At 42.2% G+C, this 23,904-nt stretch overlaps 1 protein-coding gene across 1 annotated transcript; it reads left to right on the forward strand.

Moving 5' to 3' along the window:
- The first annotated feature begins 352 nt into the window (after positions 1-352).
- Positions 353-16,648, forward strand: LOC132583110 (vomeronasal type-2 receptor 26-like). Its single transcript, XM_060254779.1, has 5 exons — positions 353-514; positions 1,831-2,139; positions 3,732-3,959; positions 5,163-5,289; positions 15,750-16,648. The coding sequence occupies exons 1-5, from the start codon at positions 353-355 to the stop codon at positions 16,646-16,648; spliced, it is 1,725 nt and encodes a 574-aa protein (XP_060110762.1).
- Positions 16,649-23,904: the final 7,256 nt, after the last annotated feature.

Here is a 23,904-nt window from a genome sequence, read left to right on the forward strand (position 1 = left end):
GCTAACAACAGTTCAATAAAATTATACAATATAAGGTAAATTAAACAACAATTAAATTATACAGTAGTTTAAAAACAACAATCTTTATAGATCTAATTTTAACATGTTTGTAAACTGCTAATGTTTTTAAACTGTTAGCTACCCTGAGCTTGTCGAGGGAGGGTGGGATATAAATCTGATAAATAAATAAATATAAATAAAATCGTTTTATTCATATTGCAGGGTAGTAACAAAACACTACCAGCATACCTTGGCCATGGCATTTGCTGTAAAAGAAATAAATGAGAATCCCAACTTCTTATCCAACATTAGTTTGGGTTTCTACATCCTCAATAGTAACAGTGCTGGAACGATGACATATAAGACCACTCTCAACCTTCTTTCGGCACACCAGAAGATGGTGCCAAACTTCAGCTGTGCTACTGTGAAGAAACTTGTAGCACTCATTGGAGGGCTTTCCTCTGAAGTCTCTGCTGACATTGCCACCATTCTGAACGTCTACAAAACTCCACAGGTAGGATGCTGGTATGCAGGTATGAAACATGCACACTGGTAACGTGCAATTCACAATTCTTCTTTAACACAGCAACAACAACAACAAAACCTTGCAGAATCAAAGGAGAATTGAAACAAAATTCCAGGATCTGAGTCAAAGTTCAGTTCAAAGGTCAATTACCAAGAGAGCGGTTCAAAGTCTTAATACAGGAACTAAGGTATAAGTCCAAGGTCATTCACAAGTATAAGGAGGAAGATTCCAGGGTCAGAGTCGAGAGCCAGTCAAAGGGTTACAGAGACAGAGCAGAGCTGAGAGCTGTGATCACTGAGAAGTTGATGACTTGCTCCTTCCACAACACATAGGCTCCCCGCACTTGGTAGTATATGTGCATCCTAACGTGCCCTTATTAGCAGTCAGCTGTTTGGAAGGACTGCTGGAACTACTGCAGGCTGTCATCATCAAGCAGCTGACAATGGGACAGGAGATGTGCACTTTGCCTCCTTGCTTGCAGCTCCCTTCTAAGTTTGTGTCTTCACATTCATAGGGGGGAGGTGAGGCTGGTGGACTGGTCTTAATTAATTGATTCTCATCTGCTGCTTTGGGGCTGGGGGGTGGCTCTGGAACAGCTGAGCCTCGAGTAGTCTTTAGCTCTCTGATTCTACTAGGTTTAGGACTGGCTATGCAAGACTTCTCTTAATCTGAAGACTCCCTTTCTCCTGAGTGCTTGTCTCAGGAGGCTTGTCTCAGGCTGAACCATGACAAAATTGTACATTTCCTTTCAGCTCACTTATGGATCATTTTCCCTGACGCAGACCAAGAAAAATCAATTTCCTTTTGTGTATCAGATGGTTCCTAATGAAGCCTATGAGCACAGGGGGATGGTCCTATTACTGCACCATTTTGGATGGACTTGGGTTGGCCTCCTGGCTATGGATGATGACAGCGGAGACACGTTTATGCAGACAGCAGAAATAATATTGACCAAGAACAGCATTTGTGTTGCTTTTACTTTCAGATTACCCAAACCATCTTATCTGGAAGAATTTGTAGAGTTTTTTTTAATGCAGTGGGGAAAATACGAGGTTCTCTTGAACAGAAAAGCCAATGTATGTTACGTGTATGCTGAACTACCAGCCATGATAATATTACATTCAATTATGTTTCAAGCACCTATATTTTCATTACCCTTACCCGGTAAAGTGTGGATTACTACATCCCATTGGGACTTTGAGTCAGCCTCAATCCAAAGGCTTTGGGATATTCAGAGTTTTCACGGTGCCCTATCCTTTAGAGTCCATTCCAATCAGCCACCTGGATTCCACCTGTTCCTTCAGATCGTAAGACCTTCTTGGGATGAGGGAGACAGCTTTATCCAGGACTTCTGGGAGCAGGCATTCCGTTGTTCTTTGAAAGGGTCTAAAGAGAAGGAGGAGAATAAAGAGATGTGTACTGGGGAGGAGAAGCTGGAGAACCTTCCAGGGATTTTGTTTGAAATGGGCATGTCTGGCCAGAGCTACAGTGTTTACAATGCTGTATATTCAGTGGCACATGCTTTAAATGACATCCACTTATTGAGGTCCAAAGACAGAAGACTGAGAGGAGGAGGAGGGCGGCTGGATATCCAGAAGCTACAGCCCTCACAGGTATCTCATGTTCTTAACACGAGGCATTACATTATCAAGAGAAAGTTGCAATTATTCTGTCAGGTCTTGGTTTATCTTCAATAATAACAGTTCTCTATAATTTCAGGAGTAATTCTTATTGTAATATAGGTAAGTGACACTGATAGGGCAGCGTTAAAACTGAAGGGAACTCATAGATGATTTAGTTATATACTATCCACATAGCTGCTACAGGTGCACCTTTTGGATTAAGCTCAAGATTCAATGAAACATACATTGTTCAAGCTAAGCATTCTCACACTACAAGCCATTTCAAAAACACACCAAGAGATAACAGTGAACTTGAAGACCAGGTTCTGTCTCAAGGGGTACAAAGCTTTTGGTTTCTCAGTAGACAAAACAAAGCATTTATATGCAATGTACAGAAAGAAAAAGAAACATGGCAAGGACTCTTGACATATTCTTTTTAATATAACGTGACATCCCTCCATGGCCTCAGACCACAGGTCTCTGTGCGCATACTGCAAACTCCCTCCCCAATTCCTCCTTGATCACTAATACATACAATTTACATAAATGCCATTTGTATAGCGCCTATTCAGGTTTCTACACCCACCACCTTCAATCTCAGTGCCTTCCCACTGCTTTAGCCAACCCAACCAGCCTTTGCTGCAAAGTCCACGGAAAGTCATGTTGCCCCTCCCTTGCCTCAGTTTCTTCTTCAGACTCCTTCCTAAAGCCCTTATTCATCTCAGTCATCTCATATCATCCCTGGTTTCATCAGTGCATCCTCTGGTCTCCAGTGTACTAGAGAACTGTTTCCCCACCCCTCTTGCTACTTTCTTCCTCTGAACCTTGGCTGTCCCTGCTGGGATCCCTGGTGGCAGCATCAGTTCCCCCTTTCCCACCTTGCATCTTACATCTGTTGTAGGAGCATCCACCTCTCCTGTTTTTGCCATGTCTTCCAGAATATTCATCTTCTCAGACAGTTATAGAAGACTTGTCAACCCAACGTAAGGCTCCTCAGTAACCTCCAGCCCAAGGTTTGTAGCTACTCAATCATCTTGCCCATAGTGGCCACCCTCTCCCGGCATCGGCCTTATTAACTCCCTCCAACCTGTAACAGAACACGAACAACTGACTGAGCATTCAGGTTCCCCCTCAGGACATGACTTGAGATAAAATATTAAGGGTTTCAGCTATGCAAATCCAGAGACAGAAGTAGAAATAGACATCAAGGTAGACACAGACAGAGATGACTGATAAATAGATGCTGATGATGCTGATGATGCTGATGATGCTGATGATGATGATGATGATGATAATGATGATGAGAGAGGTGATCACATATCTATGTGGGACTTTATAAAGACGGGAGATGAGTTTTGGGTCAGGCATCAGTTTTTCTCCAGGCCAGTTTTTCCAAGGATCCTGGAGGGCTTTTTTGCCATCTTCTGGGCATGGAGCAGGGGTCATGAGGTGTTTGGGGGGGGAGGTTTTTCTGAATTTCCTGCAATGTTCAGGGGGTTGGACTAGAAGGCCCTGGAGGTCCCTTCCAATTCTATGATTCTCTTTTTCCTTTTATGTTCCTTTTTTGTTCTGTTTTAACCCAGGTCCACACATTGTTAAGGGGCATCTTGTTCAATAATAGTGCTGGAGACACGGTGCATTTTGATAAATACAATGAATTAGTTGCAGATTTTGATGTTACCAACTGGGTTACCTTCCCCAATGGCTCATTCGTTAGAGTAAAAGTGGGAACGCTGGATCCTCATGCCCCTCCAGGCAATGAACTACATCTTAATGATGCCCAGATAGTGTGGCACAGAAGTTTTAACCAGGTGAGTTGTAGTTGCAGGTGCTGCATTGTCCAACTCAGTCTTTTGTAAGCAAGCAAATTTCTTTTTAAAAGAAAAAAAATGAATTAATCAGTGTTATAATGAAACTTCTCTTCTTTACCTTCACTTTCCCAGGGAAATCAGAATAAATTTTCATCATACACATTCATGGGGGGGGGGGGGGATGATATTTTCCTAACATGTCAGTTTATGTTTTATTTCTCCACAATTTGAATCAACCTCAGTGCATTCAACATTTAATTTGGCTAAAGCATGGCATCTTCTTTTTTACAAAGATTAAGAATAGTTATAAAATTTAAAAATTGTAATTGCAAATTCAATGAGGTAAATAAAAAACCAATATATATTTAAAAGCACATTAGATAAACCAGACTGAGCAATTCTATTGCTATTCCAGGAAGGGCCATAGTTCAGTGGTAGAGCATCTGCTTGGCATACAGAAGATCCCAGGTTCAATCCTTGAATCTCCAGTTTCAAGAATCTGGTGGTAGGTAATGTGGAAGACTTCTGCTTAAGACTCTGGATATCTGCTATGCATCTCAATAGACAAGGCTCACCTTGATCGAAGAAGGTTTCCATTTTTTATAAGGCAGCTTTACGTGCATTTATTTGTGTACTCACAGAGCCTGCCTACTCTGAAGCTTGCTGCAGTCAAAATATTTAATGTTCTGTTGAATATTGAGTTAGCAGTTTTGCTGCAGTGCTGCCCAAAGGAGCAAGAGGAAGAATGAGCATTCCTTTCTGCAGATTGTATCAAAAAAATGATCTAAAACAACGGTTATACCCCACCATTCCCACCACTGTGGAAACAACCCATCTTAGATTATTCTCCTCCCCACCATGATATACTCAACACAACCCTGTGTAAGTAGGTCTGGCAAAGAGAGTATTAATGGCCCACAGTCGTCTCACAAGAGGGGATTCCAAGGAAGATATCATTGATCCTAGCCAAACATTCCAGCCACCTCACCACTAAGGCAATGATCACTCAGGAAAGCTATTAAAAGGCTGAGTATTGCGAGTATAGGACATGAGCTCCAAGACTCCCCCCTCCCCCGCAACACCAGCATCATTTTGCACACCCACACCCACACAAAATCACATGCTTGTCTTTTTTGTCTGTGAATATAAGTTGGTAATAAGCAACGGAAATCTCTCTCTCTTTTTTTTTTTCTTTATGGGCAGGTGGTGCCTCTCTCTGTGTGCAATGATCCCTGCCTTCCTGGCTACAGCAAGAGAAAGAAAGAGGGAGAGAAATTTTGCTGCTATGATTGTTTTCTGTGCCCGGAAGGGATGTTCTCTGGCCAGATGGGTAAGAGATGTATTTGTGAAACATTCTCATTTGTGGTGTGTATATGTAAAAATTAGGAAGAAGAGAGGGTGGCATCAGTAAGCAGCAGGGCGGGGGGGGGGGAGTAAGGTGCAAGGTCAAGATGGAAAGGACTAAAGAAATATTTGTTGTTGGTTTCTTAATTTGTAAATATGTAGAAGCCTTTGACTGAATCGGACCATTGTCCCATCAAGATAGGCAAGGCTTTTTTTGTAGAAAAAGTCCATCAATAACTCATTTGCATATTAGGCCACACCCCATGATCGCATCATTGTTTCATACAGGGCTTTTTAATAGAAAAGTCCCAGCAGGAAGTTTTGAAGATACATATGAACATATGAAATTACCTTATACTGAATCAGACCCTTGGTCCATCATGTCACTATTCTCTACTCCGACTGGCAGTGGCTCTCCCGGGTCTCAAGTAGGGATGTGCATTCGGTTCGGCCGAGCCCTATATACAGCCAAATCACCACTGATTCGGCTGTATTCAGAATCAGCTGTAGCCAATTCCCATTGCCGCCTATTATGTGGCAACCGAATACGGCTCGCCGTATGCTTCCGAATAGCTATTCGGAAGTATACGGCTGTCAAAGCTGTCAAAGCAAAAGGCGGGAATGGCTTCTGCAGCCTCAAAGGAGCTGCTTTCCCATCTTTAGTGGCCTCTTCCCGCCTCTTCCATAGCCTCCCTGGGTTAGGGAGGGGGGAGGGGGAAGAGGAGCCCCAGCAGCCAATCCAAAGCATGCATTTGCAAAATGCATTGCAAATGCATGCTTTGCAGGGCTTTTGTGTAGCTGATGGCCCAGCCATCAGCTACATTGTTGTTATTTTGATCTCTTGCTTAAGGAGTCTTCCTGCTGGACTCCTCCATTGCTGTGTTGGTGTGTGGCTTGGTGTGTGTGAGAGAGATTGTGCTGCTGCTGGTGGCTGGCCCTTGGCTTCAGCCTGCTGCTCTCTCACTCAGCCTTACTTCCCTGAACTTAGAGAAGACAAGGTAAGACAGTTTTGGGGTTCTTGTTTTAGTTTTTGTTGGTAAAAGGACTAGAGTCCCTTTACTTGTCCAGATTTGGGTGGGTGAGTACTGGGTGGGTAGGGTAGCCTATTTGGGGTTGGGGTTAGGTTCTGCTGGGGGTGGGGGCCTGGGGTGGGGGCGTTTTTGCTAATTAGCCCATCTCTTAATTTAGTGAGAGGACTTTAAAAGTGCAGTGTCCTTTTACTTCTCCTGATTTGGGTGGCTTGGATTTCTTGGGGTTAGGGTGAAGGGGTTTTTTTTGGGGGGGGGCGGGAAAAGTTCCTGTATTGTTAAAAGTTGAGGGTTTTTTTACTGTTTCAGTGTTTGATTTGTTGCTGCTGTGTTGTGTTGCTGCTGTGTTACTTTTCTCTTCAGGTTATTGGGGGGGGGAGTGTTGTTGACTGATTTGGCCTGAGCTTTCTTGTTGGTGAAAAGGCCACTTTTTTAACACTTGGCCTTTTGTGATTCTGCTGGTTTTGTTTTGGTTTTTTTTTAATTACCTCTGGTTGGTGTGGGGGTTGGTGAAGGTATGTGTGGGCTGGGTCACTTTCTTGTTTTTATAGAGTACATTGTGTGTTCTGTGGCAGGGAAGCTGGCACCTGGGTGAGAGACCCAGGACCAGCAGGTTTGTTGTGGTTGGCCAGCTCTCCCCATGTTGTTTGGGGCAGGGCTGGAGAGCTGGCATCTGTAGATTGTGTGTTCTGTGGCAGGGAAGCTGGCACCTGGGTGAGAGACCCAGAACCAGCAGGTTTGTTGTGGTTGGCCAGCTCTCCCCGTGTTGTTTGGGGCAGGGCTGGAGAGCTGGCATCTGGGTTTGCTGCAGCCAGGTCTGCAGAGCAGACCTTAAGCAGATTGTGTTTTGTGTGGCAGCGACGTTGGCAACTGGGTTTATATTGCTTCCAGGCCTGCAGGGTTCATAGAGTAGATAGAGGGATGTAGTGCATTTGGGTCCTATAGAGATTCTCTGATGTGGTTAGGTTTGGCTTTGGGTGCCCCAGGAATTGGACGCCTTGTTTCCATTTTTTTTGGCCTTGTGAGTTTTGTGTGGGACAGTGCCCTGAAGCTGCACAGCAGTTTGGGGGGCTCTCCTCAAAACCCCCTGCTCCCCAGAGCCACTTTTCCCACGACAATTACAGTGAGGAAGTGGCTAATTGGGCTTTCCCCATCATTGCTGGCAATGGGCCATTTGGGGAGCCCAAAGACAGGGACCCCCTGGCCCAATCTTTTTGGGACTTGGGGGGGTTGGAGGGGAGAGTCCCCTGCAGGTCCCCTGAAAATTTGGGGGCTCTCCCTCAAACCCCCTGCCCCCCAGTAGCCTCTAATTATGCCCTATGTTGCCATTGATTTCAATGGCCCATAAGGTATAATGATGGAATAGGGGCACCCTCTTTGGGTGCCCCTGGAATGGGATCCCCTGGCCCAATCTTTTTGGGACTTGGGGGGGTTGGAGGGGAGAGTCCCCTGCAGGTCCCCTGCAAATTTGGGGGCTCTCCCTCAAACCCCCTCCCCTCCAGGTGGCTTCAATTATACCCTATTTGCCATTGATTTCAATGGCCCATAGGATATAATAGGGCCGTATATTCGGAAATAGCCGCGCATTACCGTATATGCGGCTATTCCGAATACGGTATTCAGTAGTATATGGGGAATCCGAATTTTTTTCCCCCGTATACTTCCGAATCCGTGTAATTCCGAATTTTTTTTTTTTGCACATCCCTAGTCTCAAGCTGAGGTCAGGAAATACAGTTTTTCATGCCAAAGAATGAAACATGAATGAAAATTGAATGGAACCAGCGTGGAGGTGGGGCTGTATATATAGAAAAAAACTTGTTAGGGACAAATGTGAAGGTATATTAAATGAAAAGACACTTATCAATACCATATACAGAATTCACTAACTGATAAGGAAATTGATGCACGACTGGTAAATGGACAAACTTATATTAGGTAATCTCAAATTCACTTTCTGGTACAGTGTTGTTGATCTTTCCCCCTTCCCCACCCCGGTAACCCATATTGATGGGGTTTTTTATATTTTAAAAAAGTTTTATTGATTTAAACTACTACTATATCAGTTATAACTCCACCTCCCAATATAATACTCAAATCTTTCTACCTACAAATATAAAAATCTCCTTAAATGTTACCTTCCTTTCTTCTTTTACCAGGATAAAAAAAAAAGATAACCTAGTAAAGCACTATACAACTAAACAATTCTTCTTAAACACAAATTAAATATAACCAATTGCAAAAAAATATTTTTTTCTTACAAGACTGTCTCAACATCAAATTTTACTAAATTAACTTACACCTATAACAACCACAGAATAGGTTATTGATTTAGCAAAAGATCTATTGAGGAAAGCACATGAAAATCTTTTCTTTGTTCATAGCAAATTACATGAAGTACATCAAATACAACTGATTACTTTATCTATCTCCATCTAAACCATTTCTCCTGCAAATGTGTTAAATGCAAATCAACAAAAGGGGGGACTTCCAGGGTTGGGAAAATGGAGAGCTGACCCGCTTCTTGCAAGAGGAGCGGACAGTAGCCTTTGTTTTGGACATAAAAAGCGACTCCAATGCCTGCTGTCTACCTTTTCCAGTGAGGGAATTGCCTATGACATGCTTGAAGAATTTTGAGGGGATTTATTTTGGCTGTCGAGGAGTTCCAGAGGGATTCCTTTCCAGCTTTGAAGAGCCCCCAGTGAAGAATTGCATTTCATTGTCTACAAAGTATCTCCTCGGTCATTAAATTGACTTAAGCTCTTCAAGAGTCCAACTTTCTATGGATTACAATAACAGCTGAAAAAGAAAAGATCGGTGTAAGAAGGCAGAGACTGTTTGATAAGGTAAAGATTGTTATCTACCACTCCGGGACTAAAATAAGGTTTTTAAAATTAAATATTTAAGATCTGGAAGGAACTGTAAGAGCATAAAGCTAAGAAGAAGTAAAAGACAGTAAATTTGGACTCTTTGAAACTTAAAATAAGCAGGAAAGTACAAAAAAATAACTGATGTTTGACATACCTGTGGTTTTGAAAAAAAATACCCCGACATAACAGATTTGCTAAGCTTCAAGACAAAACAGGAAGTGACGTGTTACAACTATCGAGAGACTATTAACCATAGAGAATGAGACTTCATAGCCAGAAAGTCAGGAAGTTAACACTGAAGGGAGAAATCTGTTTTAAACCTCCGGGAATATCTCTAGAGCCAGAAATCATAGAGAAACATCAGCAGCCATTAAAGAAGGGTCAAAGGTTTTATATTTTAGAAACAGAATGGGACTCTAAAAGTTTATAAAACCGACAGCAATAATCTTTAAAAGAAGAAATATTTTGGACTATATGTTTAAAAATAAACTTTAAGGCTTATTGCAAAAAGGAAACCTTTTTTGAAAAAAAGGGGCTTGGAAAACTTGTGGCCACCATTTTGGATTTTTTTAGAACTTTTAAAATTAATATCTTAAGCTAGGAAGCTCAGAGGGCGATTTTGGGCTTGTTGGAAAGGGCATGCCCTAATCTATTGGAATATATCATTGGTTTGCTGATTGGTGAGGTCAACCTATAAGCCCATTCTGTGCAATGAGAGGACAGTGATGTCCGATCAAAAGTCGGAACCAAGGCTTACACAATTAAGATCAGGTTCACTGGGAGGTGGAAAAATGGATAAACAAGTTCAAGAGCAATTGGATGCGATGGAGACAAGACTGTTGAAGGTGATGAAAGACTTAGCAATGGGAACTGAGAAGAAACTAACAAAGGAAATAAACTCCAGTGCTGAAGAAGTTAAGAAAGAAATCAAAAAAGAGATTGAAGATCTCAGAAAAGAGTCACAAGCTACAGCTCAGAATACACAGGAAATAGAAATTAAAGTTAAAGACCAAGATGCTACCATCAAGAAAATGCAGTAGAAAGCAACACTACAAGACTGTAAGTTAATGGAAAACATGATCCGTCTAAGAGGTGTACCTGAAAATGACCAAGAGGACTTAAAGAAGTATATTTCAACAATCATTGATGAGTATATGAGAGGACCCTGATGTGACAGGACATCTGTATGACTATGTTCACAGGGTTAACTCTGAATTTGCTAGAAAGAACAAGATACCAAGGGAAGTGGTAGTAAAATTTACTAAAAGAGATGTGGTGTGAAGTATTATAAGTCAAAAATTTGAAAAAGCAATGGTGGCGGAAGAAAGCAGAATAAGAACAATGAAGGATCTGCCAAGGAAAGTTATAAGTGACAGAAGACATTTCAAAAAATTGACAGAAAAGCTAAGGGCGAAGGGATTAAGATATAGATGGATTTTACCAGAAGGACTTAGCTTTGAGTATAAATGACTGAGAATTACAAGAATAGATATTCAAGGCATGGAAAGGTTTTTTTGCGAACAATAAAGAATTTGGAGTTACAGAATAACTTTAGAATCACTGTGGATTACAAATTAATTTCCTGGAATGTAAATGGATGAAATTCACTGCAAAAAAGAAAAAAAAATCATTGGATTAAAAAACAAAAATGTAATATAATTTGTCTACAAGAAGCACATATCAAACAAATGGAATATAATTTTTTATGGAATAAATTTTTAGATGAAGAATTTTTTTCATTGGGTAAGGAAAAAAACGGGGAGTCATTTTTACATTAAAAAAGAATTGGAGCCAAAGTTGATTTTTAAGGACAGTGATGGTAGAAATGTTGCAGTGGAGGTGTTGATAAATGAGAAAAAAAATGTTGCTATTGGGACTATGTTCCCCAAATGGGGCAAAGAATGCTTTTTTCAAAGACATTATGCAACAGTTAGACCAAGTGACATATGATCAGATAATGTTAATGGGAGATTTTAATGGAAACATTAAAAAAAAATTGGACAGATACGGGAGGGGAAATACAGACGGCAAATTACCAAAGTCATTTTTTGAACTTATAAAACAAGAAGGTTTGGAGGATGTATGGAGAAAGTTCAATCCTAATGTGCGTGATTATACCTTCTTTTCAGTAAGGCATAACTCCTTCTCAAGAATTGACATGTTATGGACCACCAAAGACTTGGGACTTATTACAAATAAAATAGAGATTCTTCCGAAAATAGGTGCAGACCATAATCCATTATTGTGGTTGGCAAAATACAGGAAAAGGGTGAGAAGATGGAGATTAAATGAGAATTTATTGCAAAATGCAGAAACAGTGGCATCTCTTGAAAAAGAAACTAAAGCTTTCTTCCAAATGAATGAAAGTCAGGACATTCAATATCAGACCGTGTAGGACACGAATAAAGGTGTAATGAGAGGAATCTTAATTATATTGAACAATAAAGACAGAAGAGTCAAGGAAAAACAAATGGTGGATTTACAAAAAGAAATAGTCAAAAGAGAAAGAGAATTTAGAAAGAGACTAGGGAAAAAGAAAATTTTGCGGGAGATTACAATTTTACAGAGTCAATTGAAGCACCTATAGAATAAGGAGATAGAATGGAACCTTAAAAGACTGCAGTAGAAATCTTTTGAGGGAGCTAACAAACCCAGAAAATACTTGGCATGGCAAATGAAGAAAAAAAGGGAGAACAAATTTATAAACAAAATTATAGTTAAAGGTAAAGAGATTGTGCATCAAGCAGGAATTAAAAAGGAATTTTACAAATACTATGCTAAACTATTTAAAGGCCAGCAAGTAGATAAAGAGAAAATAGAAGTGTATTTTCAGAATGTAAAAGTAAAGCCTTTAACAGAAACTATGGGAAATGCCTTAAATGAACCAATTGAAAAAATTGAAATAGAAGCAGCAATTAGTTGAATGAAATTAGGTAAAGCACCGGGTCCTCATGGTTTTTCAGCAAAATTTTACAAAGTCCTCGCAGACGCATTAGTACCGAAGCTCCAAAAGTTGATGAATATTATTAGACAAGAAGGGAAAGTGCCAAACACATGGAAGGAAGCAGTTGTTTCATTGATACCAAAGGAAGACAGAGATGTCATGTGTGTTAAAAATTACAAACCGATTTCATTACTCAATAATTACTGTAAAATATTTGCTAGGATACTAGCAGAACGACTCAAACAGCATTTAAACACTTTTATTCAGGAGGAGCAAGCAGGTTTTCTCCCCAGAAGGCAAATAAGAGACAATATAAGAACAGTAATAGATATTGTAGAATATTACGAAAAGCATCCAGAAAAAGAGGAAGCATTATATTTTGCTGATGCAGAGAAAGCTTTTGACAATCTTAACTGAGACTAAAGCTAAACTTTGTGTTAATGCAGATCTGCCAGAACAAATGATAATTAGTAAAGGTACAAGGCAAGGTTGCCCTCTATCGCCGTTGCTATTTATAATGATTTTGGAGATTTTGCTGATTCAAGTTAAAGAAGATACTGAAATAGAGGGGCTGAAAGTGAAAAATATTTCTTACAAATATAGGGCATTCGCAGGTTATATGCTTATTAATGAAAATCCATTACAGGTGACACCATTGTTGTTAAGTGAAATTAAAGAGTAAGGAGAGTTGGCACGCTTCTATATAAATAAAGAAAAATCAAAAATTTTAAGCAAGAATCTGTCATTAAGCAAACAGAACGAACTACAGAGCGTAACTGGATGTGAAGTTACCTCGAAAGTAAAATATCTAGGTATAGAGATTACGATGAGAAATATTGATCTGTATAAAAACAATTATGAAAAGCTTTGGCGTAAAATTGAAGGAGATTTCTTAAAGTGGAATAAGCTGAATTTGTCTATGCTGGGTAGGATCTCTGAAATCAAAATGAATGTTCTACCAAGAATGATGTTTGTCTTTCAAACAATTTCAACAGTGAAAGATATTAAACAATTTAATCATTGGCAAAAATGGTTTTAGAATTTGTATGGGCGGGTAAAAAATCAAGAATTAAACTGAAAATTCTGACGGATACGAATGAAAGAGTGGCTTCCACTTGCCCGATTGCTGTTTGTTTGGTATGGATTAAAGACTGGATAACTTTACTTAAGAGGAAATTATTGCCATTAGAAGGCCATGGGAACATTTTTGGTTGGCAGGCTTATATGTATTATGGGAAGGAGAAGATGGATGTTTTTTTCTCACATCATTACATAAGAAGAAGCTTGTTGAATACCAGGAAAAAACATAATAAATATATTGATGAGAAAAAACCACTATGGATTGTGCCAACAGAAGTCATAAAGTTATCGTCAGATCCACAGGAAGATAAATGGTTATCATATAAACAACTGCTAAAAAAACAGGGAGGCAAGGCGGAACTAAAACCGGTGGAAGAATTGCAGGACAAATTTAATTGGTACCAACTGCAACAAATCAAAAGCTTGGTGGAGCAGGATATTAGGAATACAGAATTGGAAAAAATGCTGTTGGTTGAGAATGAAAAATTGATTTCAAAGATTTATAAGTTACTATTGAAATGGTCTACAGAAGATGAAGTAGTGAAACCTCAAATGATAAAATGGGCAATAAATATGAACTACAAAGAAATACAAATGGAGACATGGGAACACCTATGGAAGAACTCTATGAAAATATCGATGTGTTACAATATTAAAGAGAACTGTTTTAAAATGTTGTGCAGATGGTATATGACACCGAAGAAATTAGCAAAAATGAATAATCAAATATCAGACAGGTGTTGGAAATGTAAAAAACATGAAGGTTCTTTCTACCATATGCGGTGGACTTGTGATAAAGCAAAACAGTTTTGGCAAATGATTCAACAAGAGACCTTGAAAATTTTGGGTTATGACATTAAGAGAGCAGCAGATATCTTTCTGGTGCGATTAGAAATGGAAAGTTTTCCAAAACAAGAGTGGAGATTTTTGTGGTACTTGCTTTCAGCTGCAATGACACTATATGCGCAAATGTGGAAGCAAGACAAAATACCAGAGAAATGGGACTGGATCTTAAAAGTGTTACACTGGAGTGTAATGGATAAACTTACTAGAATCTTAAAAGATCGTAATTCAGAAAAATTTAAGGATGATTGGAAGAAATTTCAAGAATATGCTGAAAAACAATGGAAAGTCAAAGACACTTAGTGGTCTGATAATATTACATGAACTTTTAAGGGGAAGATAAAGTTGTTAATATGGTTTTTTGATATGATATATAATTTTATAGGTGGTTAGATTATGAGAAAAATAGAAGGTTAATTTTAATAATTATTAATGCATAGTCTTGGTTTATTTTGTGTTAAGATAACTGGAAATGTAAGTGAAGATTCTATAATTGTGAATTTTACCTTTTTTTCTTTTTTTAATCACTTTAAGCACTGGCGGAGGTCAAGAAACTGAGGGTTGGGGGGAGGAAGAAATTTTTAATGTATTGGTTAACATTTTAAAGTATACGTTTAAATATATTTCAATTTGTTGCAAAAATAACAATTTGTTTTTAAAAAAACAACCCAATTACCAAGTTTTTCAAATTCTGCAGCAGTTATGCCATCTAGCTTTTCACCATTGAACCCATTTTCACATCATTAGGGACAGTCCCTCTAAACAGGCAAACTGTCAGTACATCTGCTACATAAAAAGTTATGTTAGACTCTTTAACATCACTTTTTCAAGATCTCTCTTATTCTTTAAAAATTTGACATCTATTCATTATTAATGGTTACATGTTTACTTATTCACCGGGAGAAATGAGAGAGGAAGAAGAAAAAGAAAGAAAAAGGACCCAGATTCCAAAGTCCTTCTTCCCAAGGGTTAAAAACTTTCAAGTTCCTTTAGTTTCTGCGTCCAAATTGTATCCAAAGCAGCCCATTTGTCCATAGTTTATCTTCTGGTGTCACCTTACATTTCTTGGTCAAAGTTCCTTGTTCAGCCATTCACCAAAGCAGAGAGAAAAAATCCAACATCCTTTTTACGAATAGCCTTCCAAATCAAGATTTGCTGATTGAAGTGCAGTTTTTCTCTTCTCAACATGGCCCATCTCCTCAACCACCAAAGAGAGACAGCATCACCATTTCCCCTTCTCCGTTTGATCTTATAACAGCTCAACATCCGGTGCGCATATTGATGGTTTTCAGCCATTTGATGAATATATGGAGGGACAGAGTGTGTCAATATTTGCCCTTCCTTCCTCTCAAACACTTCTTGTATCCATCCTTCCCAGTGAATGTTATGGTTGAATGAATAAGAGACATCATGAGAACACTCTGAAACATGTCCCAAAAATGGACTGCATAAGGGGAACAAGGAAAAACAAAGAGTATCCCTGCAGGAAGAATCAGTTTTCCTTACTGATGAATCCCAGCATGATTAATTGTAGCATTGGACACTGCCATCGCTATGTTTGCAGGGAGGATTGGGAAGAAAAAATAAGAAGAGGAATTCTTCTCTAGTTTATTTACTTTGCTTTTCTTTTAGATGTTTCTCACAGTATGCAAATTTTTAAACACTTCTCTTTTCAACTTTTCAGACCTGGAAGCCTGTGTCAAATGTCCAGATCATCTTTATCCCAGCAGAGAAAAAATTCAATGCATCCCCAAGAATATAAACTACCTCTCTTACCAAGGAACTCTAGGGATGGTGTTAGCTTTGTTGGCTATTTCTTTATCTATGGTGACAGTCCTGGTACTTGGAACTTTCATTCAGCACATGAATACGCCTGTTGTCAAAGCCAACAACCGTAGCCTCACCTATATTCTTCTCATCTCTCTCCTGCTTTGCTTCCTCTGTTCATTACTCTTCATTGGGAAACCTGCAATCGTGACCTGTCTGATCCGACAAGTGACATTTGGCATTGTTTTCTCTGTGGTCCTTTCCAGTGTGCTGGCCAAAACCATCACCGTGGTTCTGGCCTTCATGGCCACCAAACCAGGATCCAGAATAAGGAAATGGGTGGGCAAAAAAATGTCACATTCTATTGTCCTTTCTGGTTCCTTAATTCAAACAGCTCTTTGTACTCTTTGGCTCAGTACTTCCCCACCCTTCCCAGATCAGGATATGCACTCAGTGCCTGGAGAAATCATACTTCAGTGTAATGAAGGTTCAGCCGCCATGTTTTACTGTGTCATAGGCTATATGGGCTTCCTTGCCATTGTCAGCTTCACCGTGGCTTTTTTAGCCAGGAAATTACCGGACAGTTTCAATGAAGCCAAATTCATTACTTTTAGCATGTTGGTCTTCTGCAGTGTTTGGTTGTCTTTCTTCCCAACTTATTTGGGCACCAAAGGGAAATTCATGGTGGGTGTGGAGGTCTTCTCCATTTTGTCATCTAGTGCTGGGGTGCTGGGTTGCATCTTTTCCCCAAAATGTTATGTCATTTGGCTGAGGCCAGAGCTGAACAACAGGGAGCAGTTAACTAGGAAACTATGAAAACTGAAATTTGTCTTTCTTGGACAATAGACTAAGAATTACCCACTGAAATATTCCAATTCCAAAGGATTCTTGTGGGAAGCCATAATAATTCGTGTTTTAGAACAGTTTCCTAAACTTTGGAAAATCTTTGTCTCTCTAAGACCCCTCTTTGTACCTTTCTCTCTTGCTATCCTGTAACTGATTACCAGAGGGACAATTTATTACACTTGTGGCAATTAGAATTTTTTCATCTTTTCACAACCTTTTCCCTGGCACACTTTGTCAATAGTATGTCCAAATAATAGTAATCTACATGGTATGGAAAAGAACTACCAGCATTCAAAATTATGTAATAATTTGTCTAGAACCACTCAGCAGTGACAGATTAAGCAAGGGATCCAAAAGAAAAATGTGAAGACAGAATTTCACTGTCCCTCATTCTGTACATGCCCTTGCTAATCTTATTCTAAGGCTGGCTCTTGAATGGTGAAGTGACAAAATTCTAAAATCTTCTCATTACTTTGGTGTCCTTGTACAGACAGGCAGCTCTTTAGATGGCCACGAGCAACGTGAGTTGTAGTTCTGGTATCCCATCTGCTTCCTAGATGGAATCAGTCAAAAAGGGCTTCCCTCATTATGCCAACAGGTTTAATTTTCTCTTTTTGCTAAGTTCTTGTGGGTCAAAGAAGCCTTTACTGAATTCTCCAGGGCTACAGTTTCTAGTCTCTAAGACCTCCCAAGCCTCTGTCCCCTTCTAGGTGTCAGCTTTGTGCTGGAGGTCTGAGTTAATCTTTATTGTGTCTGGTCAGGGAGGCCATTATAGCATTTTAAAAGCATTGCTGAGTGAGGATGAAAAGCAAATGTCTTCTCCTTCCCTGCCTCTTCTCAGCTGAGAGAGAGGGGAAAACAATATCTTGTGAAGGTACAAGTGTGGGTTTCCAAGCTCAGCTTAAGCTTCATTCTTGTTCATCATGAAGTGCTGGTTGGCTGACTGGCTTGCTACAACCCACCTCCTCCATCTTAGGCCTTTAGCATGAATTTGACTGGGCACCAGAGAAGGAAGAAACAGCTGCCGAAAGCCTACAAAAGCCTGCAACGCATTTCCACAGAGAATGCTAAAAGGATATCCACCTCTCAAACCCCACAGGGCTTCTTAGTTTCTGGCTCCAACTTTCAGGGTCGTACTGCCCACTAGGCAAATTAGATTTTTGCCTAGTGCACTGCTGGTCCAGGGGTGCCGAACTGAAGCAGTGTACGGCGCAGACTAGTAGAGCTTTCTTCCTGCTTTTTCACTCTGGGTTGGAAAAGCAGAAAAAAATTTTTCCCCCTGGAGCTTCTCCATGCTATGGGTCCATAGGATAGAATGGAGAAAATGAGCCACTGCTGTGGCACAACCCTAGAAAAGGTTTTTTAAACTTTAAACCCCTTCTTTGGGGTTGTGCTTCAACAGTGACCCAATCTCTCGTTTCTATTATATGGGCACATAGGATAGAATTGGTTATCAGTGCTTGAGGGGAGGGCAAGTAGTTAGTGTTGCCTAGAGTGTCATACAGACTAGGTCCAGCACTTCTAACCTTGTGGAATGCTCTGCTGAATGAAATCCAGGCCCTGTGAGATTTGTCACACTTCTGTAGCGTCTGCAAGGCACAGACGTCATGCCAGGTAATTATTTCCATTTCCATTCTTCTTCCTCTTCCTCTTCTCCTTCTGCTGCTGTAAGAATTGCTTAAATGTTTTAATTTTATATATATTGTCTTATGCATATTTTGTTACCTGCTCTGAGCGCTATTGTAAAGGTTAGTATGGCTATGATTCCAATAAATAATAATGATAATAAAATAAAAAGTGAGCTGTGTCTTTCCCCAAATGCAGATCTCATGGTGAACTTTTATAGACTTTATCAGATACAACTTTTATTGACTTTTCTAGTGGATCCTGTAAATTCATTTGGAACAAGCCAGAACTGAGCATTTTTCATCATTTTGGAGAAATAATCATTCCCCCACTGAGAGCTACTTCTGGGCCTTACTCCTGCAAATCGACACACAAGATGCATTGAAAACAGAATCTTTCATCAACAAACTGGACCATAGGTCTCTTTGTGTCCTACGTCTCACAGAGGTACAAAATTGGTATCTGGATAGCACACATTCAGGCTGCAAGTAGGAGCTCTAATAATGCACTCCTGAAGTATAGAAAATTGGTGATGTTTACATGATCTGGTGGTACTTGGTTGGTGGGAGGGGAGTTAAGCCAACATTTCAGCCAGTGTTGGGTCTTGTGTAAGCAAGATGCTTGGTACGTCCCCCTCCAGACTAGATGAGAAGGACCTACATCGTGTCAGGGAATCACTGCCTGAGTGTCTTAAAATCCCTCAGGCCTTTAATCAAGAGGGAGACTGCCAATCTAGTGCCCAGAAAATGTTTGCCAGAATGCATGACTGCAACCTGGGGAGGTGCTCCTGCCAACTGATGATCATGAGAAAGGGGGATAAGAGCTGGCTCCAGTGCATTCCTCTGCTTCCCAGCCATTCAACAGAAGTGCAGTCCCAAGGCCTAGCTCGGTACTGATGCTGGAACCACTGACCCTCCTTCCTGGCCAATACATGATGAAATGCCTGCAAAACAGTATACCGATGATCACTGTCCTGTAAAGAATCACACTACGAGCCATCACCATTTCTGCACATAAACCTTGGATGCCCAAACCAGCAGCCCAAACACTGAATTCCAGAGGGGCTAAACCCCAACCCAGCAGCTATCAACGCCGCTGCAATGTGAAAGGAGTGGGTTCCAAAGTTATTCCCTGCCAATCTAGCCAAGCTGGTGGCCTGGCGTAGCACAGCCCATAACTGATATCAGTTCAACGGGAAGCCGCTCTCATGCTGGAACAGTGGACCTGACCTCTGCCCCATAGCTTGCATCTGGTGAGCCAGCTCACGCACCAGGCACAGTATCTCCTCCATTTTACTGGAAAGGGTAACCATCTGCTCTGATTCCTACTAGTTCATTTTGGGCCACTGCACCCTTAAAGTGACGACCTCTACTCCCAAATGTACATCTGATACAAGTAATGCTCTGTCCCTATTGTTCCAGTGTGGCCTAAGTAGAAACTCACTTATCAAGATACCCTGAATAATGTCATCAGTGTGTCCACCCTTAACAATGACTTCCATTCTTAAGATGCACATTGAAAAAAAGTTTGTTCTAAAACAGTATTTAATTCTTAAGGCATTCCCCAAGAATCCCTAAGAACTGAAAAAGATGAGTGAGTAACTTTTGGTGTATTGTATAAGACAGACAAACTTACAGCTTTCATCTTTTCCCAGTTAACTACTCCCTGTGGTTCAGCTCCAGCCTCAGCCAGTGGAGATGTGATTATCTCCCCCCAATAATTATGAAAACGACTGGTTTCTGGCATGTTCACAAAAGTTCTACAGAACGTATTAGAAAAATTAATAATTGCACCCCCATACGGAATAAAAAGGCAGACAAGGTTATTGGGAAAATGGGCCACTTTATTAACATATAACACAACCTGGCAACGTAAACTGAAATAGGGTGAGCCCTGGGGTCACACCTGACCCCGCCAAGTCCTACAAGGGCAAGGCACCCTATCCCTGGTCCCAGCCATACAATGTGGCTAGAACCGGGCCGGCAGAACAAACATGCCCTACCCTTACCCTCGCCCCGATCACTAGAAGGGGGCAACTAAAGGGAGGCATGAAACCCGATCCGTATTTCAGGACATTGAGCTGTGAAGCCCATCTGCCTTTCCTACGGATCGCATGCACAACACAGGTGCCTAGACCTGGGTGCTAACCGGCAAGTTCTGAACCCCTTCCAAATTCCGCCACTGCAAATGCCAAGCCTTTGCTTAGGCATTCGCGACCCCCGGAAGGCCCAGAGCCTCCCGAAGACCTTGCCGCAGGTTGCATAAGAAGGCCCAATTTCCCACATCGGATAGATGAACGACATCTGGCCGATACAACTAAGACCTATCCACCCTAATACAAGGGTGTGGAAGGAAGGTGCCCAGACCTCCATCTAAGGTCAACCGCAGGGCCCGATTCGCCTTCCTCTTGGCCTGCTCGATCCCAGCCGGGTTCCAAGCGGCACGCCAGACTCTGTGAGGCAAGATAGCAGACCAAATGATCCGGACCCCGGGCCACCTCCTCACGATGGCCCGCAGGACCGCAATCACCTGCAAAGACAGGGCCTTCCCCTTCAACAGGCCCAGGTCATTTCCACCAAGGTGGCTGACCAATATGTGGGGCGGGTGACAGGTAGGGATGTGCATTCAGTTCGGCCGAACCGAAAATACAGCTGAATCAACACTGATTTGGCAGTATTCGGAATAGGCTGTAGCCGATTCCCATTGCCGCCTATTATGCGGCAGCCGAATACGGCTCACCATATACTGCCGAATAGCTATTCGAAAGTATACGGCTGTCAATGCAAAAGGCGGGAAAGTAGCTTCTGCAGCCTCAGGGGAGCTGCTTGCCTACTTTCCCGCCTTTAGTGGCCTCTTCCCGCCTCTCCCATAGCCTCCCTGGGATCAGAGAGGGGGGGAGGGGGAAGTGGAGCCCCAGGAGCAAATCCAAAGCATGCATTTGCAAAATGCATTGCAAATGTATGCTTTGCAGGGCTTTTTAAGGAGTCTTCCTTCCTGGTTGGACTCCTCCATTGCTGCTGTGTGTGAGAGATTGTGCTGCTGCTGGCTGCTGGCACTTGGCCGCAGCTACTGCCTGCTGCTCTCTCACTCAGCCTTACCAGACTTCCCTGGACTAGAGAAGACAAGGTAAGACAATATTGGGGTTCTTGTTTTTATTTATTGTTGGTAAAAGGACTTTTTAAGACTTAGAGTCCCTTTACTTATCCAGATTTTGGTGGTGGTGGTGGTGGGGTAGCTTATTTGGGGTTAGGGGGTTAGGGGTTTCTGCTTGGGGAGGGGGCCTGGGGTGGGGGAGGGGTTGCCAATTTGCCCTTATCTTAATTTAGTAAGAGGACTTTTAAAAGTGCAATGTCCTTTTACTTCTCCTGATTTGGGTGGCTTGGATTTCTTGGGGTTAGGGTGAAGGGTTTTTTTTTTTGGGGGGGGGGGGTTGGCAAAGTTCCTGTATTGTTAAAAGTTAATTTTTTTACTGTTTTAAAAGTATTCAGTGTTTGATATGTTGCTGCTGTGTTGTGCTGCTGCTGTTAGTCTTCTCTTTGGGTTCTTGGGGGGAGGGGGTGCTGTTTGGCCTAATTTCCATTGTTTAAAAGGCCACTTTTGTCCCCCTTTTCCTGGTTCAGGTTTTAGGGGGGGGATGTTGTTGACTGATTTGGCCTGAGCTTTCTTTTTGGTGAAAAGGCCACTTTTTTAACACTTGGCCTTTTGTGATTCTGCTGGTTTTGTTTTGGGTTTTTTTTAAATTACCTCTGGTTGGTGTGGGGGTTGGCGAGGGTGTGTGTGGGCTGGGTCACTTTCTTGGTTTTATAGAGTAGATTGTGTGTTCTGTGGCAGGGAAGCTGGCACCTGGGTGAGAGACCCAGAACCAGCAGGCTTGTTGTGGTTGGCCAGCGCTCCCCATGTTGTTTGGGGCAGGGTTAGAGAGCTGGCATCTGTAGATTGTGTGTTCTGTGGCAGGGAAGCTGGCACCTGGGTGAGAGACCCAGAACCAGCAGGCTTGTTGTGGTTGGCCAGCTCTCCCTGTGTTGTTTGGGGCAGGGCTGGAGAGCTGGCATCTGGGTTAGATAGAGGGATGTAGTGCATTTGGGTCCTATAGAAATTCTCTGATGTGAAGTTAGGTTTGGCTTTGGGTGCCCCACGAATTGGACCCCCTGGTCCAATTTTTTTTGGCCTTGTGAGTTTTGTGTGGGACAGTGCCCTGAAGCTGCACAGCAGTTTGGGGGGCTCTCCTCAAAACCCCCTGCTCCCCAGAGCCACTTTTTGCACAACAATTACAGTGAGGAAGTGGCTAATTGGGCTTTCCCCATCATTGTTGGCAATGGGCCTTTTGGGGAGCCCAAAGACAGGGACCCCCTGGCCCAATCTTTTTGGGATTTGGGGGGGGGGGTTGGAAGGGAGAGTCCCCTGCAGGTCCCCTGCAAATTTGGGGGCTCTCCCTCAAACCCCCTGCCCCCCAGTAGCCTCTAATTATGCCCTAAGTTGTCATTGATTTCAATGGCCCATAGGGTATAATGATGGAATAGGGTCACCCTCTTTGGGTGCCCCTGGAATGGGATCCCCTGGCCCAATCTTTTTGGGACTTGGGGGGATTGGAGGGGAGAGTCCCCTGCAGGTCCCCTGCAAATTTGGGGGCTCTCGCTCAAACCCCCTCCCCTCCATGCGGCTTCAAATATACCCCATTTGCCATTGATTTCAATGGCCCATAGGGTATAATAGGGCCGTATATTCAGTAATAGCCGCGCATCTACCGTATATGCGGCTATTCCAAATGCGGTATTCAGAAGTATACGGGGATTCCGAATTCCCGCCCCCCCCGTATACTTCCAAATCCATGTAGAACCGAATTTTTTTTTCTGCACATCCCTAGTGATAGGCCCTTCCATCAAACAACAACAGCAACAGCTCAGACCATCTGAGCCAACGTCGCCCCAGCCAGTCAACCACAGAACACTCGCTCAGCCCCAACTGCGAGCTGACCGATGATCTTCTGGCGAAGTGGGCCGCCCAAAAAACCATGCTCTGCCTGCATACGAGGATCCTCAGCCTCCCATTATGAGCCACAGCACCTGTAACGAAAAACATAATCAGAACAGAACAACAACAAAACCCCTTCTCAAGGGAACAACAATGGATGCACATAGGCACGATAAGCCGCAGACCTCCACCGTCCTACCCGTTGGATGGTTGGTCCCAGATATCCCAAGGCTGTGGCAGTCGACGCCGCCCCAATCCGAAAGGAATGGGTCCCGAACTTAAATCCCCCCAATCCAAGCTTACCCAGTGCACGGGCGGTCACTGCACAAAATTGGTATTTTGTGAGGGGGGACCCGCCCTCATGGCAGAAAAAGGGGCGTTGCGCGGTCCCACAGGCCTTTACATATTCCAATAAGGCTTGGACCGGACATAGCCCTGGCTCTGCACAAGGGCCAAGCTTAATTCTAGTGCCCTTCTGACCTTGACCCGTTTTGGATTGACGTACCTGCAGCAAAACATGCTTCTCCCTGAACAAAACGTCACCGCTCTGCAAAGCAGCGTCAGATGGGTCACTACGCGCCGACTGCACTAGCTCGCTGACCCGCAGGGCTCCAAAAAAAGTCGTGAGT

This window comes from Heteronotia binoei, chromosome 15, assembly GCF_032191835.1.
Source record: "Heteronotia binoei isolate CCM8104 ecotype False Entrance Well chromosome 15, APGP_CSIRO_Hbin_v1, whole genome shotgun sequence".
Classification (NCBI taxonomy): Eukaryota; Metazoa; Chordata; class Lepidosauria; order Squamata; family Gekkonidae; genus Heteronotia; species Heteronotia binoei.